The sequence below is a fragment of the Rousettus aegyptiacus genome, unplaced genomic scaffold (assembly GCF_014176215.1).
Source record: "Rousettus aegyptiacus isolate mRouAeg1 unplaced genomic scaffold, mRouAeg1.p scaffold_m13_p_8, whole genome shotgun sequence".
NCBI classification, from domain to species: Eukaryota; Metazoa; Chordata; class Mammalia; order Chiroptera; family Pteropodidae; genus Rousettus; species Rousettus aegyptiacus.
Window position 1 is genome coordinate 41,624,296 of NW_023416311.1, and position 18,437 is coordinate 41,642,732.

Here is an 18,437-nt window from a genome sequence, read left to right on the forward strand (position 1 = left end):
CACGTCACCTTCATTTCTTTTACCATCTAACCGTCCGTCATCATGCGCCTACCCAAAACACCTGCCCCATCAAAAATACCAATGACCTTGACAGAGCTGAAAGAACAGGATCCAGATGATGAAGTAGGTGAATGGTGGATGAGAAGAAGAACAAAAGCTATCAATATATCAAAAAATGGAGAATCTTCAAACAGGAATAGAAAGCCTGACAGAGTGGCCTCTCACTTTACACTGACACCCCCGAGCTTCTTAGAACCTATTTAAAACACAAAACAAAACAAGACAAATCTTACAAACCAGTAGGAAGCACAGTAGGCAGACAACCTACAGTAGTAAATCTAATACTTATCTCTTTCCAGACATAGAAAGCCACAAATCCTAAGGGCTGGCTACCACTAACCCAGATTAAAATTACTGACCAAAGCTTATCTTTCTGTATTAGATGCTCCATTTTGTAATGCCTTCATGGACAAAAGCATAAAACTACCCCCTGAAATAATGAGTAGAGATTCAGGATTATTCTCCATAGACACTTAGCAATGTCCTAGTTTTGTTCAAAAATAGAGAATTTATGATCATTAATATACCTGATCACATGAAATATAAGAACCATTTCTTTAAATTGAGAAAGCGACTATAATCACTGACAACAGATATTTTCTGCCAATCCTACTCGATCTGAAGCTTTCCGCTTTACTTTGTGGCTTTCATATACACAGACCATGGTTTTTACATGAAGTTTCATAAAAGAGTCTAAAGCCACAACACTAGATACCATAAAGTCTGCAAAATTTTATTTTTAAATTGCATCATTTTCTGTTAGGATATTAAATACAGTTCAATAAGCAAATATAGTACATGTTATGTAACACAGAAAGCTTTTTAGAACACTAAATCTCTGAGAGGAGACCTGAAAGCAATGATATTAGGGAGTCACTCAAAAATCTTTTGCCCCTGAGCCACTGTGGAATATTGAATGTCAAATATGAACTGCCACATCCCTGTGAGATGTACTATAATATCCCGTCACTGTGATACAAAGCACACCATGCAGAACAGTCAAACAATGGTGTTATGGTCAGACAGCCTATGATTAGATTACTCTTCCAAAGTCATGAGCGAAGGCTGTCATAAAATCTATCAAGGACACACAAGAGGGGAGAGCTTGATTATTAACAGTCTTTAGCTACATACCTAAAACAGGGTTGGACATGTTACAAATGTTTAGTCATAAAGAAAGTTGAGGATCAATAAAAACAAATTATTGCCTCAACTAGAAAAAACAAAAAGAATTTTAAATATCCCCATTGGAGGCGAGTCAGGTACATCTTTACCCTAAGTGTAAAAATTAAATATTCTCTTGACTTCATTTGTCATAGCTACTATAACCATCGAAGCAATGCAAGAACTAGAAAGACATTTCTCCCTTGATCCTTCCTCTCTTTCCTGTTATGAGAAAACAGTGGTTACTAGAAAAAGCAAGACTTCAGAATAGGTAAAAAGGCAGCAAGGAGAAATATATGAAGTATGTGAAGCGTATGAAGCAGAAAACTTAACAAGAGAAGCAAGCCTCTTCAAAGAGTTCACAGTCCCTGGATATGTGTAGCTGGCTTTTTTCCTGTGTTGCTTTGGGAGGTGAGGCAAGACTGATATAGAGAAAAGCAAGTATTTGTAGCTTCCATAAGATACATAAAACATTTGCAAATCATATGTCTATTAAAGAACTGGTAACCAGAATAGATAAATAACTCTCGTAATTTAATAAAGACAAATGACCCCATTTAAAAATAGGCAATTTAAATAGGTATTTCGCCTAAGAAGATATACAAATGGCTAACGATCACATGAAAGGTGTTCCCAATCATTAGTCATTAGAGAATTGTAAATTACAATCATAATCATACATCACTCATTAGAATGGTTATAAGATTATAGTAATCTCTATATATGCATATATATATAAATGTATATATATAAATATGTACATACATATATATCAATCCCTGACAATGTGATATATCATATATATATTATTTTATGTATGTATATATAATGGCAATGCTGTCAAGAATGTGATAAAAGTGGAACCGTTATATATTGATTTCTGGTGGGAATGTAAAACAATGTAGCCACTCCTACATATTTACCATAAAAAAAGAAATGTTTATGTAGAGACTTCTGTGAAAAAGTTCACAGCAATCCTATTCATAACAATCCCAAACAGGAAATCTTCTAAATGTGTATCATGGTGAATGGATGAACAAAATGTGGCATATCATTACAACGGAATACTATTCAGCAATAAAAAGGAACAAATTATGATACATACTATGACATAGATGTACACCAAAAATTCAAGCCAGGTAAAAAAAGCCAGATGCAAAAAATATATGTTATCTGATTCTATTCCTATAAAAGGCTCAGAAAAGCAAATATATGAAGACATATAGTATATTAGTGGTCACTTGGGACTGGAGGAAGCAGAGACTTAACTCAAATGGGAAAAAGGGATCTTTTGGGGGTGACAGAACTGTTCAAAATTCAATAGAGGTGATAGTTTCACATCTGTAAATATTTACTAAAAACTACTGAATTATACACTTAAAATAGATCTATAATTTACACCTCATAAAAATGTTCAAAAAGAACCCCCCAAAAATGACAAGAATCTCATTTTATATTTTTGCCAAAAATTATGGTGAAATTGCATGTGAAGTTTTTTTATTCCTTTATTCATTCGCCAAGCATTTACTGAATAATGACCACGTTCTCAAAATGGCTTTAACTTCGCTGCCATGCTAGATTTAAATATCTGACAATTGGGTCTTTTCCAATATCCCTAGGGATTTGGCGGTGATCAGACTATTTGTTAATCCATGGGCTTTGAATCAAGGACACAACAGGGCTGGAACTGGCAGAGTAGGAGAGTTCAAGGACTGACACTGCCCTCCTCGGGGCTTCGGGAAGTATCGATAGACCAGACACAGCTCTAACAGGCTGGCTAGCAGTGGAGAAATAGTTCGTCCACTCCTTTCCAGGGGAGTCAAGCCAAGCAAGCTTCCCGAAGAACAGGTGGTGCTCTATACCCCAACAACGGCTCTGGGATACAATTCTAAAACCCACCTCATTCCATAATTGAATTCTCATAACTTTCAGAGAGCACATTAATATATACTAAGGTTATAAAAATTTAACGTTATAATAGAAGGCAGACTTGTCCAAGCTCTGTGGATATTCAAAATGGGTACATTTTATTGCAAGTAAAGGCACTTTGTTTGTCTTGAATAGCTTTTGTTAATTTAATGTTATTTTGCAATCGAGTAACATTAACAATAAAGGGTATAAACTTTTTAAAAAAATAGAGCACAGAAAATCCTGTAGGCAAGTAGGAAAACTTGAGTTTTCTCCAACCAAGCTCTTTGTATGTCTAAGAAACATACCAATTTTCTCAAAAACAAAATAGCTTGAATGTCAGAGCATCAACATTTAGACTACGTTCTTTCTTTTTATCTGACACGATGGTTCTGAAGCTAAATTGCATGAGAGTGCTGCACACAATCGCATACACGCACCCTGTCTAATGTACTGTATGGATGATCAAAGGGATTTTCCCAAGCTGGAAGACACTCAGGATCCATAATGCATAAAATCTGTACATCAACATGGGTGGCAGGATGGGGAGGACTAATGAACTGACTATAAGATCAGTGAGGTTGAATTTCTGAGCTCTGTTCAGTGTCTCATTTTTTCAACTTGAATATAATCACTGCTGGTATTTTCAAACTGCACTCTTCAAACCAGCTTCTCAAAGCACCTCGCCAACAAACATTAATCCTCATTGTTCTCTTAGGAGGTAAACCAAAAAAACAAATCATATCTATGTGGGAATGAAGAGAAAATTGAGCTTGAGAGAGCCCTGCCTTCTCTTTCCATAGACTTTAATGACCAATTCATTCGGAAAACATCATCCTGAGCATTGATGCTCTGCAAGTCACAGATGCGTGATGAATGTTTTCAAGCTGCCAACTTTTATAACTTGAAAGGACCCATTTTAAAGTTGTGACTCATTTATGAGCTTGAAAAATGCTATATCTGTATGTATGAATCAGACTCTGGAAGTATTAGTTTACAAAGTATTACATTACCGTCAACCACAAATTACAAATCCATTGATGAAATGCTTAGAGTTTACTTAGCAACAGCTGAAACCTGAAGTGGTGAGAAATAATCTAATTATTCAGTATAGTGTAATAAATCAAGGTGTCTGCAGGATGTTTCTGAAGCACTGCAAAGCACATTTTATGATTACTTTTACAACTATTGAAGAAACTTGATCATAAGTAACATGTTTCAAATTTAAGTAAATGAACAGGAAATAAGGCATCTCCGATGGTCAGGGCTTGGAAAAAAGTAGGTCTTTGAGAGAGTCTCTTGAAAATATAAAATAAAATCACAGATGGCAGATGAAGGTAATAAGTGTTTGAAAATGTAGCTCCTTATTTCAAATTCTCCTAGGTTTGAGTCTATATAAATAATAAAAATAAATAAATAAATAGAACAAATGAGACTTTCCTCTTCCATCCATCTCTTCCTCCTGAAGAACTGGCTTGAACAAGGAACATACAAAAATTTTTAAAAGAAGAAACTTGAAAATTAGATCCCAGATCATTTAAGCATTTTAAACAGTTTATCACATATTGAAACTTAAAGTTCAGTTTTATCTAAAATCATGCTCTATATAGAGGAAGTCATAAAGGTAGGATCTTAGAATAACAGATTCACGCCTAGCCACAAAAAGGTAACTACCACAATGCTGAATTAATTTCCTAGGTATAAACAGCTACTATTCTATATTTGGTTTTATTGGTTCTCGGGTATAGGGTATTAATTCTACCTTGGTATACATAAAATTAAGATGATATTCAGGCCCCATATTCAATAGACAGTGGAACCCTAAATCATATATCCACTATGAATTGGTGCTAAAACAATAAAAACCTGTATAGTTACAAAATAGGATATTCTCATCCTTTAAGAGCTTTCCTTAGCAACTTTTTCGTAATACAGTACTGTTGTCAGAAGACATAATCAATCCTTATGTTAAAATGGCTATTTTATAAGAAGTGTATGTTGTATAAGGTTTCATTATGGGCCATGATTTGACTGTTATACTCTACAATATTCTATGTTATAATAAAGTAAGTTTCTAGTGCATTCCAGAAACCATTTTCCAGCAATTAAAAAAAAAATGTAATGTAGGAGATTATTGGTGACAGAGTTAAAAAAAAGAAAAAGAAAACAGAAAAGTCTAACTTGATTAACGGAAGAAATGAAACATACTTTTAAGATGCTGACTAGTAGATGCTAAACACAACTGAAACTTCAATCCCCAGGTTGTCTTTGATAATTTAAAAAAATGTATACCAAATTTATTTTCATCTATTAGTTTTTTTGTGATAGAAAAAATTATTCTTAATCCATCTAAATTGCAGTTTAGATTACTAGAAGCTATTTAAAACAAGTTTCTTTGTTTGCTTCTCCAGTTTTCCTACTTAAAAAAAAGCAAACCATTCTTAGTAATTTTTAGAAAATTTTCCTCTTAACTAAGACATACGAATTAATGCATACTTAAATGTTTTTAGAGATAAAACAATGAAATAAATAAGAATAAGTTTAGCCACTAATGTCTTAACCAAATGAATCTTTTTCAGTGACAGAAATAGCACCTAGCATCTGTAGTTTATTATAGATTATTACAACATCTGCTTTTCAGCTTGGTAACACTGCCGACAAAGTTTCAAGCTCCCATTTCTTTCTCCCTTCTTCCTCTTCAGCCCAAACTTACCCTCTCTCCCACATTACAAAAATTGCAAGAAAAAGAAGAATATATTTAACAAAGAACATTTTTTAAAATTCATAAACTGTGCATAAAATTAGGATCCCTTTCTTTCTCCGAAATTTCAGTATTGACATAATGCAAACTGTGTTTTCCAGAAGATGTGTCTAAACAAATGCTCTTTTTCCCTCTTAGATATTCCCAATACACATTCACATATTAAACGCTCTGAAAATCCTTAGAGGAAAGAAGAAAAACATCACACACAAAATGCTTTTCTTAGTGTGCACAGCAGTGGCCTACACTATCCAGTCCTAAACTTTGCAAAATAGTCACCACCCTTCCCCAGAAACAATATCCAGGGAGATACACTTTAGATTGAACACTCTCCCCTATGCTATCTTTACAGAACCAGAGAAGTTTCAAAAAGTGCAAGTCCGGATAGGATAATTCCTAATTTTCAAGACTCCAAGCTCTGGGATTCAGACTTCTTCAAACACATATGTTTCTCAAGTTTCTCCTGACATTATTTGATTAAATACCTTTGGCCTAGGTCACCAGGAACATGAGATCACTTTGAAGCACCAGGCCACACTCCCCAGACTGCTTCAGAAGAGAGTGCACTTCCCAGGCCTAAAATCCACCTCAACACAAGGCCAGACCAGAATCGAAGAGAGATGGGATACTGTGGTCTGGGAAAGCCTGCTCCTGACAACGTAGGCCACAGACATAATGCCAGATACGTGCCACTCTGCTTCCTCCTATCATTCAGAGGGGTATGAGGGAGAAAGAAAGAAAAGAAAAAAAAAGAGGTTTTATTACTTATAGGTCAGCCAGAGGTGCATGATCTGCCAGGGAAAGTAATACTAGCAGGAACAGGTGCCTCCTGCAGAACGCCCTCCTCATTAGTGGAGAACTTTTCTCATAAATCTTTAGATGTTCTGTGCTCAGTAGAAGGCGAGGGACAGGTTTACAAAACAAACTTCTCCAGAAAACCACCTGCTTCTCTCTCTCTCAAAAGCTTTCTCCTTTTAAAAATATTCTTAGACTTATTCTAATTAACTAAGAAGAAATTTCTATCAGGTGTGAATCCCCCTTTAACATGGAGAGAATGCTTAGATAAACCAAAGATGTAACTGCTGGGGTTCATTAAAATCCAAATTCCAAGCCAAAGATACAAGAGAGGTGTGTGTTGTATTAAGTACTACAAAATTCACAAAAGAAGGAAAGAAAGAAGACAGGGAGAGAGGACGGTAAACATCTAAGGAAATATAGGATGCAGGCAACATTCGAAATCAACCTTGTGAAAAACAAAGCAAATTTTTTATATCTTTGTATCTCGAAAGTCACAATATGAACATCATGTGCAGCCAAATAGGAAGTTTATTGAAAAACAAACGTGGAAAATCTTTTCCTATCGCAATGCTGGTTAATGATTTTCTTTCTTTTACATATTTGTACAATTACAAAATGTTACCTTTGGAAAAGAAAAGTTTATCATTCCATTTAGTTTGCAATGAAGAAACAAATGCAAAAAGAAGTGAGCCACTTGGCCTGAGGTCACTCAGTCCCCAAATTGTACAGTTGGGAATAAATCTTAGGGTCCCAAAGACCAGAGTCTGGTCTTTCTCCCTTCCCACTACACCATAGATTTGTTCCCTTTATGTAACTGCTGGCTACACTCTGATTCTTGAAATAAAATGGGCAACTTTCACTTTCTAGTGCCTTTTATACAAAAATAAGAATGATCCATCATTTAACAATTTGAGCATGTTCAAAAACACACATACTTTGGGCTGCTAAGAAGATTTGGCACTGCTTGCCTCAGACTTTCTGTATTTAGTGACAATGGGTTGTGACAATTAAGATGAATTGTTTTTGAAAAGAAAATGGAAGGCACATAAACAATTTTAAGGCTATTTTATTTACTTGGCTCTTCGGAAGCAGATGCTCTAAGGACCAACCATATAGACGTACATATTGTTAAATTATGCTTTTACCTCATTGTTATGCATAGTTGTTAAGATAATCTTCATAAACTAAATAGGTATGTTATGATGTTATATATAACTTTTAATTAAGATAATCTTTAAAAACTAAATAAGTGTATCAACTAAGGTTTTCTACATTTATTCTTTAATTCTCATAGGTACATCTGCTCCAGAAAATATCAAAGCCTCTAAATACCATGATTGCTAGGAAACAAAGCATTACCATAAGAAGCCAACCTTCCTTTAAAAGAAAAAACTTTACTCCTTCAAATGCTATATTTTGTAGAGAAGTTCTAAAAAAGGTTCAGATATGTAATATTAAAAACTAGTCACTACAGAATTTCTGGTAAAAGCAGGCAGACTCAACAAACATAGTGACTTCAGTTCCCTCCCTAAGCCCCCAAAGGAAAACAAAAAACAAACACAAGAAGCATAAAGCCGTAAGGACAACCAGAATGAGTGAAAAACAATAGTAAAGAAACTAAAAAGCCAAATGACAACTGATAATTGACTTACCTGACCTGAGAAAGGAGAATTCTAGACCGGCAGAGATGAAAAATCAAGAAGCAACCATATTTTCACTCAGAACCATCACCCCCCACCCAACTACCTACACCTTACAAAGACTCAGGGATTCTAGGCACATTACCTCTGTAAGAAGTAATAATGACAGAGCTTTAAATGTGAGGATGGGTTAAAATACTATGTAAAAGTAGACACCGAGTTTCCTTTTTCTGTTCTGTGGGACTGGTAATGCTTTTTGATAACCTGCAGAAGTCTAAAAGTTTATTGTCTGGAAGGGTAAAACATAAGGTCTGAGGACTGAGAGCAAGCCTACTGTGCTGCAACTAGAAAAATAAACAAATGTTTGCATATTAACAGTTGAGACTTCTTTGCTCTTTCAATTTCCAGAATGCTGTCACCAGGCTTCTACCATCATGGCAGGGCAGTAAAAAAGGCTTCCCATGGGCCAGTCAGATTGTTCAGAGAAAAGAGAAAAGATGGAAAGATAGTGAAGTCAGTGGCCCCCACCTAAATCACCCTTTAGTGAAGTCCACAGTTTACAAGTTCTAAATTTGTACAGAAAGCATCCAATCAGCTCTTTAGTACCTCACCTGTAAGTATGAGCAGAGAGTCAAGGTTAAACACTTAAGAAAAACTTATAAAATAGAAGCCAAAATAAACTAAAATATGTAATCTTTGTGGGAACAAAAATATTCAAGGAGAAAAATATAATCAATGTCTCCAGAGAACAAAAAAGGTGATGTAATTTCAAAAAATAGGCACTCAGGGATCAAAAATGAGACATTAGAAAATAATGTATAGTAAAGAAAAAATAAAATCCCAATAGAAAGTTTGAAAGATAAAATTGAGGTAATCTCCCAAACACAGCAAAAGCAGGGACGGAAAACAATGCAGAAAGAAAATTAAAAACTTAAAGAACTAATACAGGAGAGCCAATATCCATTCAATAAAAAAACAGGAACAAAAATCATTAAAATAACTCAAGAAAATTTCCAAGAACTGAAGGACATTAACTCCAAGATTGAACAGGTCCACTAATTTCCAAATATACTTGCTTAAACCAGATTCACATCAAGATATATTCTTGCGCAATTTTAGAGCATTGATCCTAGAAGATTCCAGGAAAGAAGAGATCAAAAATGAGAATAGCATACAATTGCTGGACCTGGATGCCAGAGGAAAATATTCAATATTTTGAGGTAAAGTTTACAATATTCTGAAGTAAAGTGATTTCCAATCTAGAGTTTTATATCCAGTCCATTTATCAATTAAGCATGAGAGAATAATAAAGACTTTCTATAAAGATCTCAAAAACTATATCTCTCATTCACTACCTTTTCTTAGAAACTGCTGGAAGATGGATTTTGCCAAAATGAAGAAATAAATGAAGAAAGAGCAATGGAGTTCAAAAAAAAGGGTTTTCAATATACATAAAAGGCAGAGGAAGTCTCCAAGATGATGGATAGGCAGAAAGTCTCAAGAATCAATTCTTCAAGGAGAAAATGAGAAATTGTCCAAGATATATGAACCTAGTATAAGAATATTTATATAACATGGGAGAATTTAGATATGATTTGGTGGTAAGTACATAGAAAACCAAGCAAATAAAAAATAAGAAAACTAAGCAAATAAAATGAGGCAACCATTAATTACAGAGGAAATAAAAAGATATGCAGGAAAGGCAAAATAATTATAATATCCTATATTTTCAACTATAAATGCAGCTCACATGTTCATAATAATATAAACTTGGAATATAGATCATTGGCGTTTAAGTAACTTATTGGGAAGATGGAAATTACATATTTTGGGGGATAGGGTCATGAAAGAGGTATGTACATGTCAGTGAAAAAAAAACTAAAATCCCACCTTCCATAAAAATCGAGATAAAAAATCTAAATGTGGCAATATAAGCAATATCATTTAGAAATATAGAAAGCAACAAAAAAAATGGCTAAAAGAAATTAAAGTGATTACTTCTAGAAAGTAGAAATGAGAGAGGGGTATTATGGGTTTGCTATTTTTGCAAGAATTCTTATACAGATATTTTTCTTCATTAAACTATATATGTAAACTTAGATTTTCAAAAACTAAATTAAAAAAAAATCTAGTTACTACAAAGACTTTCTAATATTTAACCATTCTATAAACTTCTAATTCATTCCTATCTGCTTATTGCTAATTTCGACTTGACTTTTCTTAATCAAGGTCACATGAGGTGTTCCCTCTCATTATGAGAGTTCCTCCCATTTACATAACAAATCTCTTTTTTTGGTTTGTTTAATGACAAGGTTAACATCATTGATGATATAACTAATTAATTCAGACTCGCTGAGCAGCTCCTGAATTCTGAGAATTTGTCTAGCTCTAGACCACCAGCACTCTTCAGACAATAAAACAAATACACACTGTCCCTTTTTACTAACTGTTGAGAGTTCAATAAAACCGAATATTATACCTAGAAGCTCCTTATTAATCACATGAAAACTATTATAAATAGGCGCTGAAATCAACAAACCACTCTGCAACATTCCCTAAAGTTCAGCCATCTAACATCACCACTTTTGCCCCAGATTTCTGTCCCAGCCATAATCAACCCTATAACCAATGAGGCACCAAAATGATTCAGTATTACCATTAAACGAACATTTCTGATACAACTCTCCTATACAATTTGTAGGTCTCCAAATTTTGACAGATTATAAAGGTAGCCTTCTTTTGAAAAATGATCAAATGAGAAAGAAAAATACCTAATCATCAAGGCGTTGCTGTATGCAGAAATCATAAGAAAAATCTTGTCACAACTCATTTAAAAGAAGCCCATGGAAGAATCCAAAATTTTCAAGAGTGAGTCACTATGTGCCTCTAGTCTAAAATGTATTCTTTCTCTTAATTTCAAGGACACCATATGGCAAATTATGTTCTCAGGAAAAGAAACAAACTTACCTTTCACAAGCTCGGACAGTCCACGCGGCAATTATCCATAATGAGATACTAAAAACCAAGAGTACAGTTCCTGGGCATATAGTCATTAAAGTCTTCATAACAAAACGTGTATTGAAGTTTATCTTATTAAGTGCTCCAATGCTTCTAGAGGAGGCATCAGTGAAAAGTTTGCTATGTAAAAGCATGACTCTGGCAATCAGATAGAGTCTTAAGAACATTGGTATAGATAAAATAATATCCACATCAGCGGTGGTTGTGGATGGGGCATAGGAGAAGGCAAGCCGGGCCGTCCATGTGAACGTATAATTCCCAGGTATGGGATGAATAGCACACACCAGTATTTCCAAGCAGATGAAGAAAATACGCTCATAAGTCATGGCTATTCTCCAGTCATCTGCTCCATTGTCCACCATGAACAACTGAAAAAATAAAGTAGAAAATCAGCTTCAGTATGGCATGAATGGTCCACAAGAGTTAGTGCAAATTTTAAAAATACATAACAGATGACTTTTAGCAATCATGGCAAGCTAGAGGTTATAACTTTTAAATGCTAGCCAGGTACACTATTTTTAGAAACTCGTATTGGCACAAGAGGAGAACTTCATTCTGTAAAAGTTAAAATTAAAAACTTGCTACACAGGAGCTGAAATTATTTCATAGTCCATGCTCCTGGACAATCATATAAGTAATATCATTTTAACACAAGGGGCCTATTAGAAAAGCACCTCCCTTAGATGAAGTCATATGGACTTGCCTTATGACAAGTTGTTCTCCTCTTAAGGGTCTGGATCTGAACCCTTATATAATTCTAACTATATTTCAGTGAAATCTATTTATGATGCCTCTGCAATCAGCTATACCCTATAATACAACTATGTGAGTGTTCTTACAGGAAATCTTATTCTTGGCTTCAGAGAGAAAATCACAAGAGACCACAGATGAATGTGGCAGAAACATTTCTTGCAGCTTCCCCATTACTGCTCTATTTTCTATCTCTTCTGTTCTCCCTTAACCTTCCCTTGGATTAATTTGTTTTTTAGTCTTTCTTTAATAAAGATTCCTTTTACTTATTTCTGTCATTCCTCATACTACAATGAAAGAAAGCAAAAAGAAAACAAAGAAAAAGGAGATGGATAGGTGGGTGGTTGGGTGAATGGGTGGATGGATGGATGGACAGGCAGAGAGAGGGGCGGACAGACACACAGATAAATAAGAGGAAAGGAAAAGGGAGGGAGGTATTGAAAGAGCAAGGGGGATAGGGTGGGAAAGCGGAAGTAAGGGAGAGAGGGAAAAGGGATAGAGGAGACTGTGTCCTGTCTTCCCTGGCTTTTCAGTAAACAAGTCCAGCACGCTCTGGGAGTCCATGAACAACCAGAAGCATTTCTGACTGCCACAGTGACTTGTGGGGGCTGCTGGCATTTAGAGCCAGGAAGCCAGGGGTGCCAACCATGCTGAAATTCTGGGAGTCCCACGCACAAGGAAGACCTGTCTTCCCAGAATGCCAACAGCACTTCCCCACTAAGAAAGATGACATATTCTTTGCCTTTTGGGAAGTAGCCAACTTAAACAGTAAGTATGAAGTGAAAGCAGCCTGTATGAGAACAGAGCATTCCCAGGTACGTGGAATCGTAAAGGCTGGCAGAACATGTTTTCACTATGTTTGGATTCTATGTACTCTGGTCTTCGCGTGTCAGTAAAACAATTTCCCAACCATTTTAGATGCTTACAAATTCTACCTAATAGGTGAATTATTCTGAAGATCATAGCTACTTTTCATTCAAATACTTCCATTAATGTTACTTTGCAAGGACAGGAATTTGAGGTCAAAATTACCACTTGCTTCTGGTACTTTAAGGAGATGGAGAACCAGTAGAATCACAAACATCAAAATATTAACAAATTAAGTTATGACAACACAATTATTTTAGGTATGTCTTTATCATAACTTTTCATCAAAGGACTTTAAAGTGTTTGACAGATGCTAATAGGCAATAAATATTATATTTTCTAGTTTCCAGTAAAGAAACAGATCATCAATAAAGCAGGCTAAGCTGGCTATAAAAATATTCTTGTTCAGTCTCATCACTACTTTTGGTATCATGTTGGCATAAAGGATTTCAATAATAAAAATATACAAAAGACTGTGTAGCAATACTGGCAGAAGCCTTCTAAACTTTATATTGGTGAGTATTTACTGAGTAATGTATAACTCTTAAGGAATGTGACCCCAAAATCTCTTAAGACATCCATATCCAGAAGAATGTGTCCCTCAAACTTGTTACTTTGAGAGGTTACATATATGTTCCAAAGATGCTGTCACCACTCTCTCTGGAAACTGCTCTCAGGGCCTCTTATAAGTCATATGAGAAAAACAGTATTATTATTTAAATCCACATTTCCATTTCACTGAAAATGGTATTACCCAGTTTGATTGTCTACTGTCTTCATCAAACTTAGCTCTGAATGACTTGGCAAACAATCAAATCCACCCCAAAAGGGCTAATAATTACTGAGACTCCAGGTAGTCAAAGCTGTGCTGCAGATTCTGAGTACAATTCCAAGACAGGCATTCCCCACACCCTTCTGGGTACCAGCAACATAAATGCAGACTAAGTACCTTCCCAGGTTACCGGCAAAGAAATGCCAATTTAGATGTATAATTCTTATACAGTGTAAACAGTTTTCTATCTTTGCAAGACTGGCCCTCCTTTCATCACTCACAGTGCACTTTCTCCTCTGATTCACTCTACTGTCTTTTCGTCCTCCGTTTCATTGTTCCATCTACCCACTTGCCTAGCCAGGCTGGTTGGTTTTATTCTTTCCCATCACTTCAACTACTACCTCATCAGCATTCTCAGCAGCCTCTGCTTTTCCCGTCTGGTGGGCTGTTGCAGCTAGACTGAGGCCACCACAGACCCGTGCCTTCAAGCTCACCTGAACCTTCAACATCACCTGAGAGTGTTCTTCTGTCCTCCATAAAATCTGCTCTGAACAATCATCTTTCTTCTCAAGGGCCAACATTGTTTTCCTCTCTCTCAGCACACTTTCTCTCCAACATCAGAAATACCCTCTATTTCATACTTTAGCCACAAACTTACCTACATTTCACCCTTTACTTTTTATTTCCATTCTCTTTTGCTCCAACTGTCTAAAGTAATGTTACACCAAAAGCTAATTCTCCTGCAATGAGAAACTAGTTTCTGTCTTCTTTCCCTTTCAGTAGAGTATACAAGCAAATTCAGATCCCTGCAACAACTGCCTCTGGCTCTCCCTCTGGCTCTCCCTCTCTGCCCTAGCTGGTGCTCATTTTCTGAATTCTCTTTCATCCCCCAATGCACCGATGTGGCTTTTGCCCCCATCACCTACCAACACTACTCTTGTTAAGGTCATTAAATATACCTTAATTATGAAGTCCACTCCTCCCACCTTAATTTTTATCTTACTTGATCATGTTGGACATTAAGCACTCCTTCCTACCTAAAATAGATTTCTTCTCTTGGTTTGAGTACTGATTGCTTTTTCCATCCACTGCCAATCTGAAGGCTCCATCTCAGTTTCATGAAAAAGCCACATTCTTCCCGCAACCCAATTAAGTGCCTCTGCTCTACTAAGGTTCATCTTTGACCCTTTTCTCACTCTGTAATCTCTTCCATGCCTTCTCTCTCCACTACCAAATTCCTCCTACTATCCCTCCATTATCTAATGATCTTTATCAAATATAAATTATATAATCCCATTGCTGCCATGATTAAAACCATTCAGAGGCCCCCATTTCACAATCTGGTTGTGCCTGTCTTTTCAACCTCATTGCCTATTACTTCTTACATTTCTCACCAGTTGCAGATTCTGGAACACACCACCCTCATCTGTTTCTGTCTTTATATTTGGTCCTGTGGACTGAAGATCCTGTCTACCTAGCAAATTCTTATCCCTATATGACCAAATGCCACAGTCATCTCCTTTAGGATACTGTCCATGACCCAGACAAATCTGAACACTTCCTCCTTTGTTCCACCATGATTCCCGTATGTCCCTCTTATTGATGTTCCCACACAAGACAATAAGGATTTCTTTATAAGTCTGTCACCCCTACTTGTCTGTGAGGATCCTTGAGGACAGGAATCATGTCTATCTAGTAGAGGATAATAAATGTTTGTTAAATGAACTGCCTTGTTAGTTCTCATTTAATATGGACAATCCTAATCACTGGATAGGTCCTAATGTTAATTAAATATGCTTATGAAAGAGGAGACTGCTAAAACATAATATAAGTGAAATAAATCTATAACATTTTTCAAATTTGTAGAGAAAACATCCTACTAAATGCTGTCGTTGCAGCAGCATAATTCTGCAATTTCGTTGGAAGTCCAGATAACATTCTTCTTCAGTACCTTCCCTAAAAAAGTTTTTTTTATTACATAGATGCTTTATACTTTGGGAGATTTAATCAATACCTGAAATAGTTTACTTATGATTTTGTTCTACTACAGTACATTTCAATGCTAAAGGAAGAAATATTTTCTTCTACCCTCCACATAATCTCCTCTCTTAATACTAATTATTCCTTTGTTTTTTTTCATGTATTTACTAAATATCGAGTACACCGAATACTCACTATGTGCTAAACTCTGTGCTATTTAGCAGCCACACAATAGGATTTATAGCAGATTGAGGGACTGCACCATGAAATTTTCATAAGAAGAGAAAGACAAAATCGAGAAAGCAGACTTAAAGGAATTTAATAAGTTGTCTGTGGACACTGTTATGAAGGAAAGAAACAAAATATGAAAAAAATAAATAAATTAGAGGTGATAGGTGATGTAGTCATCAGGGACGATATCTGGAGAAGTGTCTTTTAAGATGATTCCTGGAAAAAGAAAAGAGCCTGTTATATAAAGAGACAGAAGAAGAACATTCTAGGCAGAAGAAACAACTCCTGTAAAGGCTATGGGCTTTATAAAATTTTACCTTGCTTAAGGAAATAAAACACCACAGTGCTTGAAACTTAATGACTGAGGGGCATACTGAAAGGAGATAAGTTTGATGACACTAACAGAAGCCAGATTTTCAGGACCTTTTTGGGCATGGAATCAATGCTGGATTTCATTCCTAGTGCAGCAGGAACCCATTAAAGGGTATTAGGTGGAGGCGTTAAGTTATCTAATTTATAGCTTATAGAGCTCATCCTTACTGCTATGGGGAAATCACAGTACATAAGGGAGAATATAAGCTAGGAAGTTCTATTGCATCTGATTGGTTGTAGTTAGTATCCCCATGACCTGGACCAGGAGGTGGGGGTTGCCATGGAAATGGAGAAAGTGGGTACACTAGAGGTATAATTTGGAGATTTTTTAAAAAATTAATTAATAAATTATTTCAGTTACAGTTGACATTCAATATTATTTTATATTAATTTCAGGTGTGCAGCATAATCATTAGACATTTATACAATTTATGCAGTGATACCCCTCATTGATCTAGTATCCACTTGGCACTATACATGGTTGTTGCAATATCATTGACTATATTCTCTATGCTGTACTTTACTAACTACCAATTCGTACTTCTCAATCCCTTCACCTTTTCACCAGTCATCTCAACCCCCTCCCTTTTGGCAGCCATCAGTTTGTTCTCTGTATCTATGACTCTATTTCTGTTTTGTTTGTTCATTTATTTTGTTCTTTAGATTCCCCATATAAGTGAGATCATATGGCATTTGTCTTTCTCTGTTTGAAGTATTTCATTTAGCATAATACCCTCTAGGTCCATCTATGTTGTCACATACAGATGGCCAATAGATATGAAAAGATGTTCAATGTCACTAATCATCAGAGACATTCAATTTAAACCCACAATGAGATATCATCTAACACTTGTCAGAATGGCTATGACTGACAAATCAACAAAGAATTCTTGGTGAGGATGGAGAATAGGGGACCCTGTGTACTCTGGGTGGGATTGCAAATTAGTTTGGAGATCTTGCTAGAAATTGCTGATGAGCTAGCTGAATTTGGGAGTGATAAAAGAAAGAGAAGAATAATAGATGGCTGAGTTTCTGTTCTAAAAACACGGTGGATGGCTGTGCCATTTCCTGAGTATAATGAGCCTGTTGGTGGGGAGTGGGGGGAGGAAAAGGTTCCATTTTGGCCACTGTATCTGAGTATAGATTCCAGGTAAACAGCAGTATATGCGAGCACTCAAAGGAGAAGTCTGGATTACTGAAATATATTGCAAGGCATTAGTATTTAGGTAGCATTATGAGAGCTGAGATAAAATTAGCAAAAGAAAAAAAATACAGAACACAAGGCCAAGTCCTGAGGAACCCCAAATATGGAGGGCAGCTAAAAGGTCAAGCCAGTCTGTGAAGAAGGAAGAAAAGAGAGTGTTGTCCTAGGAGTCACAGGTGAGAGCTACCAATTCAAACTGTTAAATAACATGTAAAAGGTTTAGAGATACATTAATGCACTCAATATTCTATATAGAAAATAAAAACATTTTATACATCACAGTTATTCAAAAGTGATTCAAATCAAGTATTAAAATCTAACTGTGCCAGACAGAAAAAGTGGAAAATCACATGATATCACTTATATGTGGGATATGAAACTAAAAGCAACAAACAGGACAGAGACTCATGGACAACAGACTAGTGATTACCAGAGGGTGGTGGGGGGAGGTAGATGGGGTGAAAGGGGTCAAATATAGGACAGAAAGAAATCTCATGATGGGTGGTGAACAAACAATGCAAGACATATATGCCTCACTGTTGAATTGTACACTTGAAACTTACTGGATTTTGTTAACCAATGTCACTATAATTAAAAAAAAAACTAACTGTAAAAATATTCCCATTATATTCCATATGATCAATATATATGATCTAACTTTAGCTTACTTGGGGGGGAGATAGAGTAATCATAATGACAGCTATTAACACAATTCCATATTCATTTTTCATTTTGATAGTGATAAGAGAAGAAAGATTTTAGGGTGAAAGCAAGACAGTTTGTTTAATCTATTTTAATTCTAGAGCTATGGTTAATGGCTTTTGCCAAAGGACTAAAGTAATTTGCAGGCATAACACAGAATATGCCCTCAGAATACTTTCCACCAGGACTTGAACTTTCCAGCACAACTGT

At 35.8% G+C, this 18,437-nt stretch overlaps 1 protein-coding gene across 2 annotated transcripts in view; it reads right to left on the reverse strand.

The window, feature by feature from the left end:
• KCNN2 (potassium calcium-activated channel subfamily N member 2) overlaps positions 1-18,437 on the reverse strand; it is a 384,522-nt gene that overhangs the window by 89,576 nt on the left and 276,509 nt on the right. For both annotated transcript variants that reach the window (XM_016147324.2, XM_016147331.2), the window contains exon 7: positions 11,299-11,717. In XM_016147324.2, the coding sequence (XP_016002810.1) occupies positions 11,299-11,717 (419 nt within the window). The remainder of the gene's footprint in view (positions 1-11,298; positions 11,718-18,437) is intronic.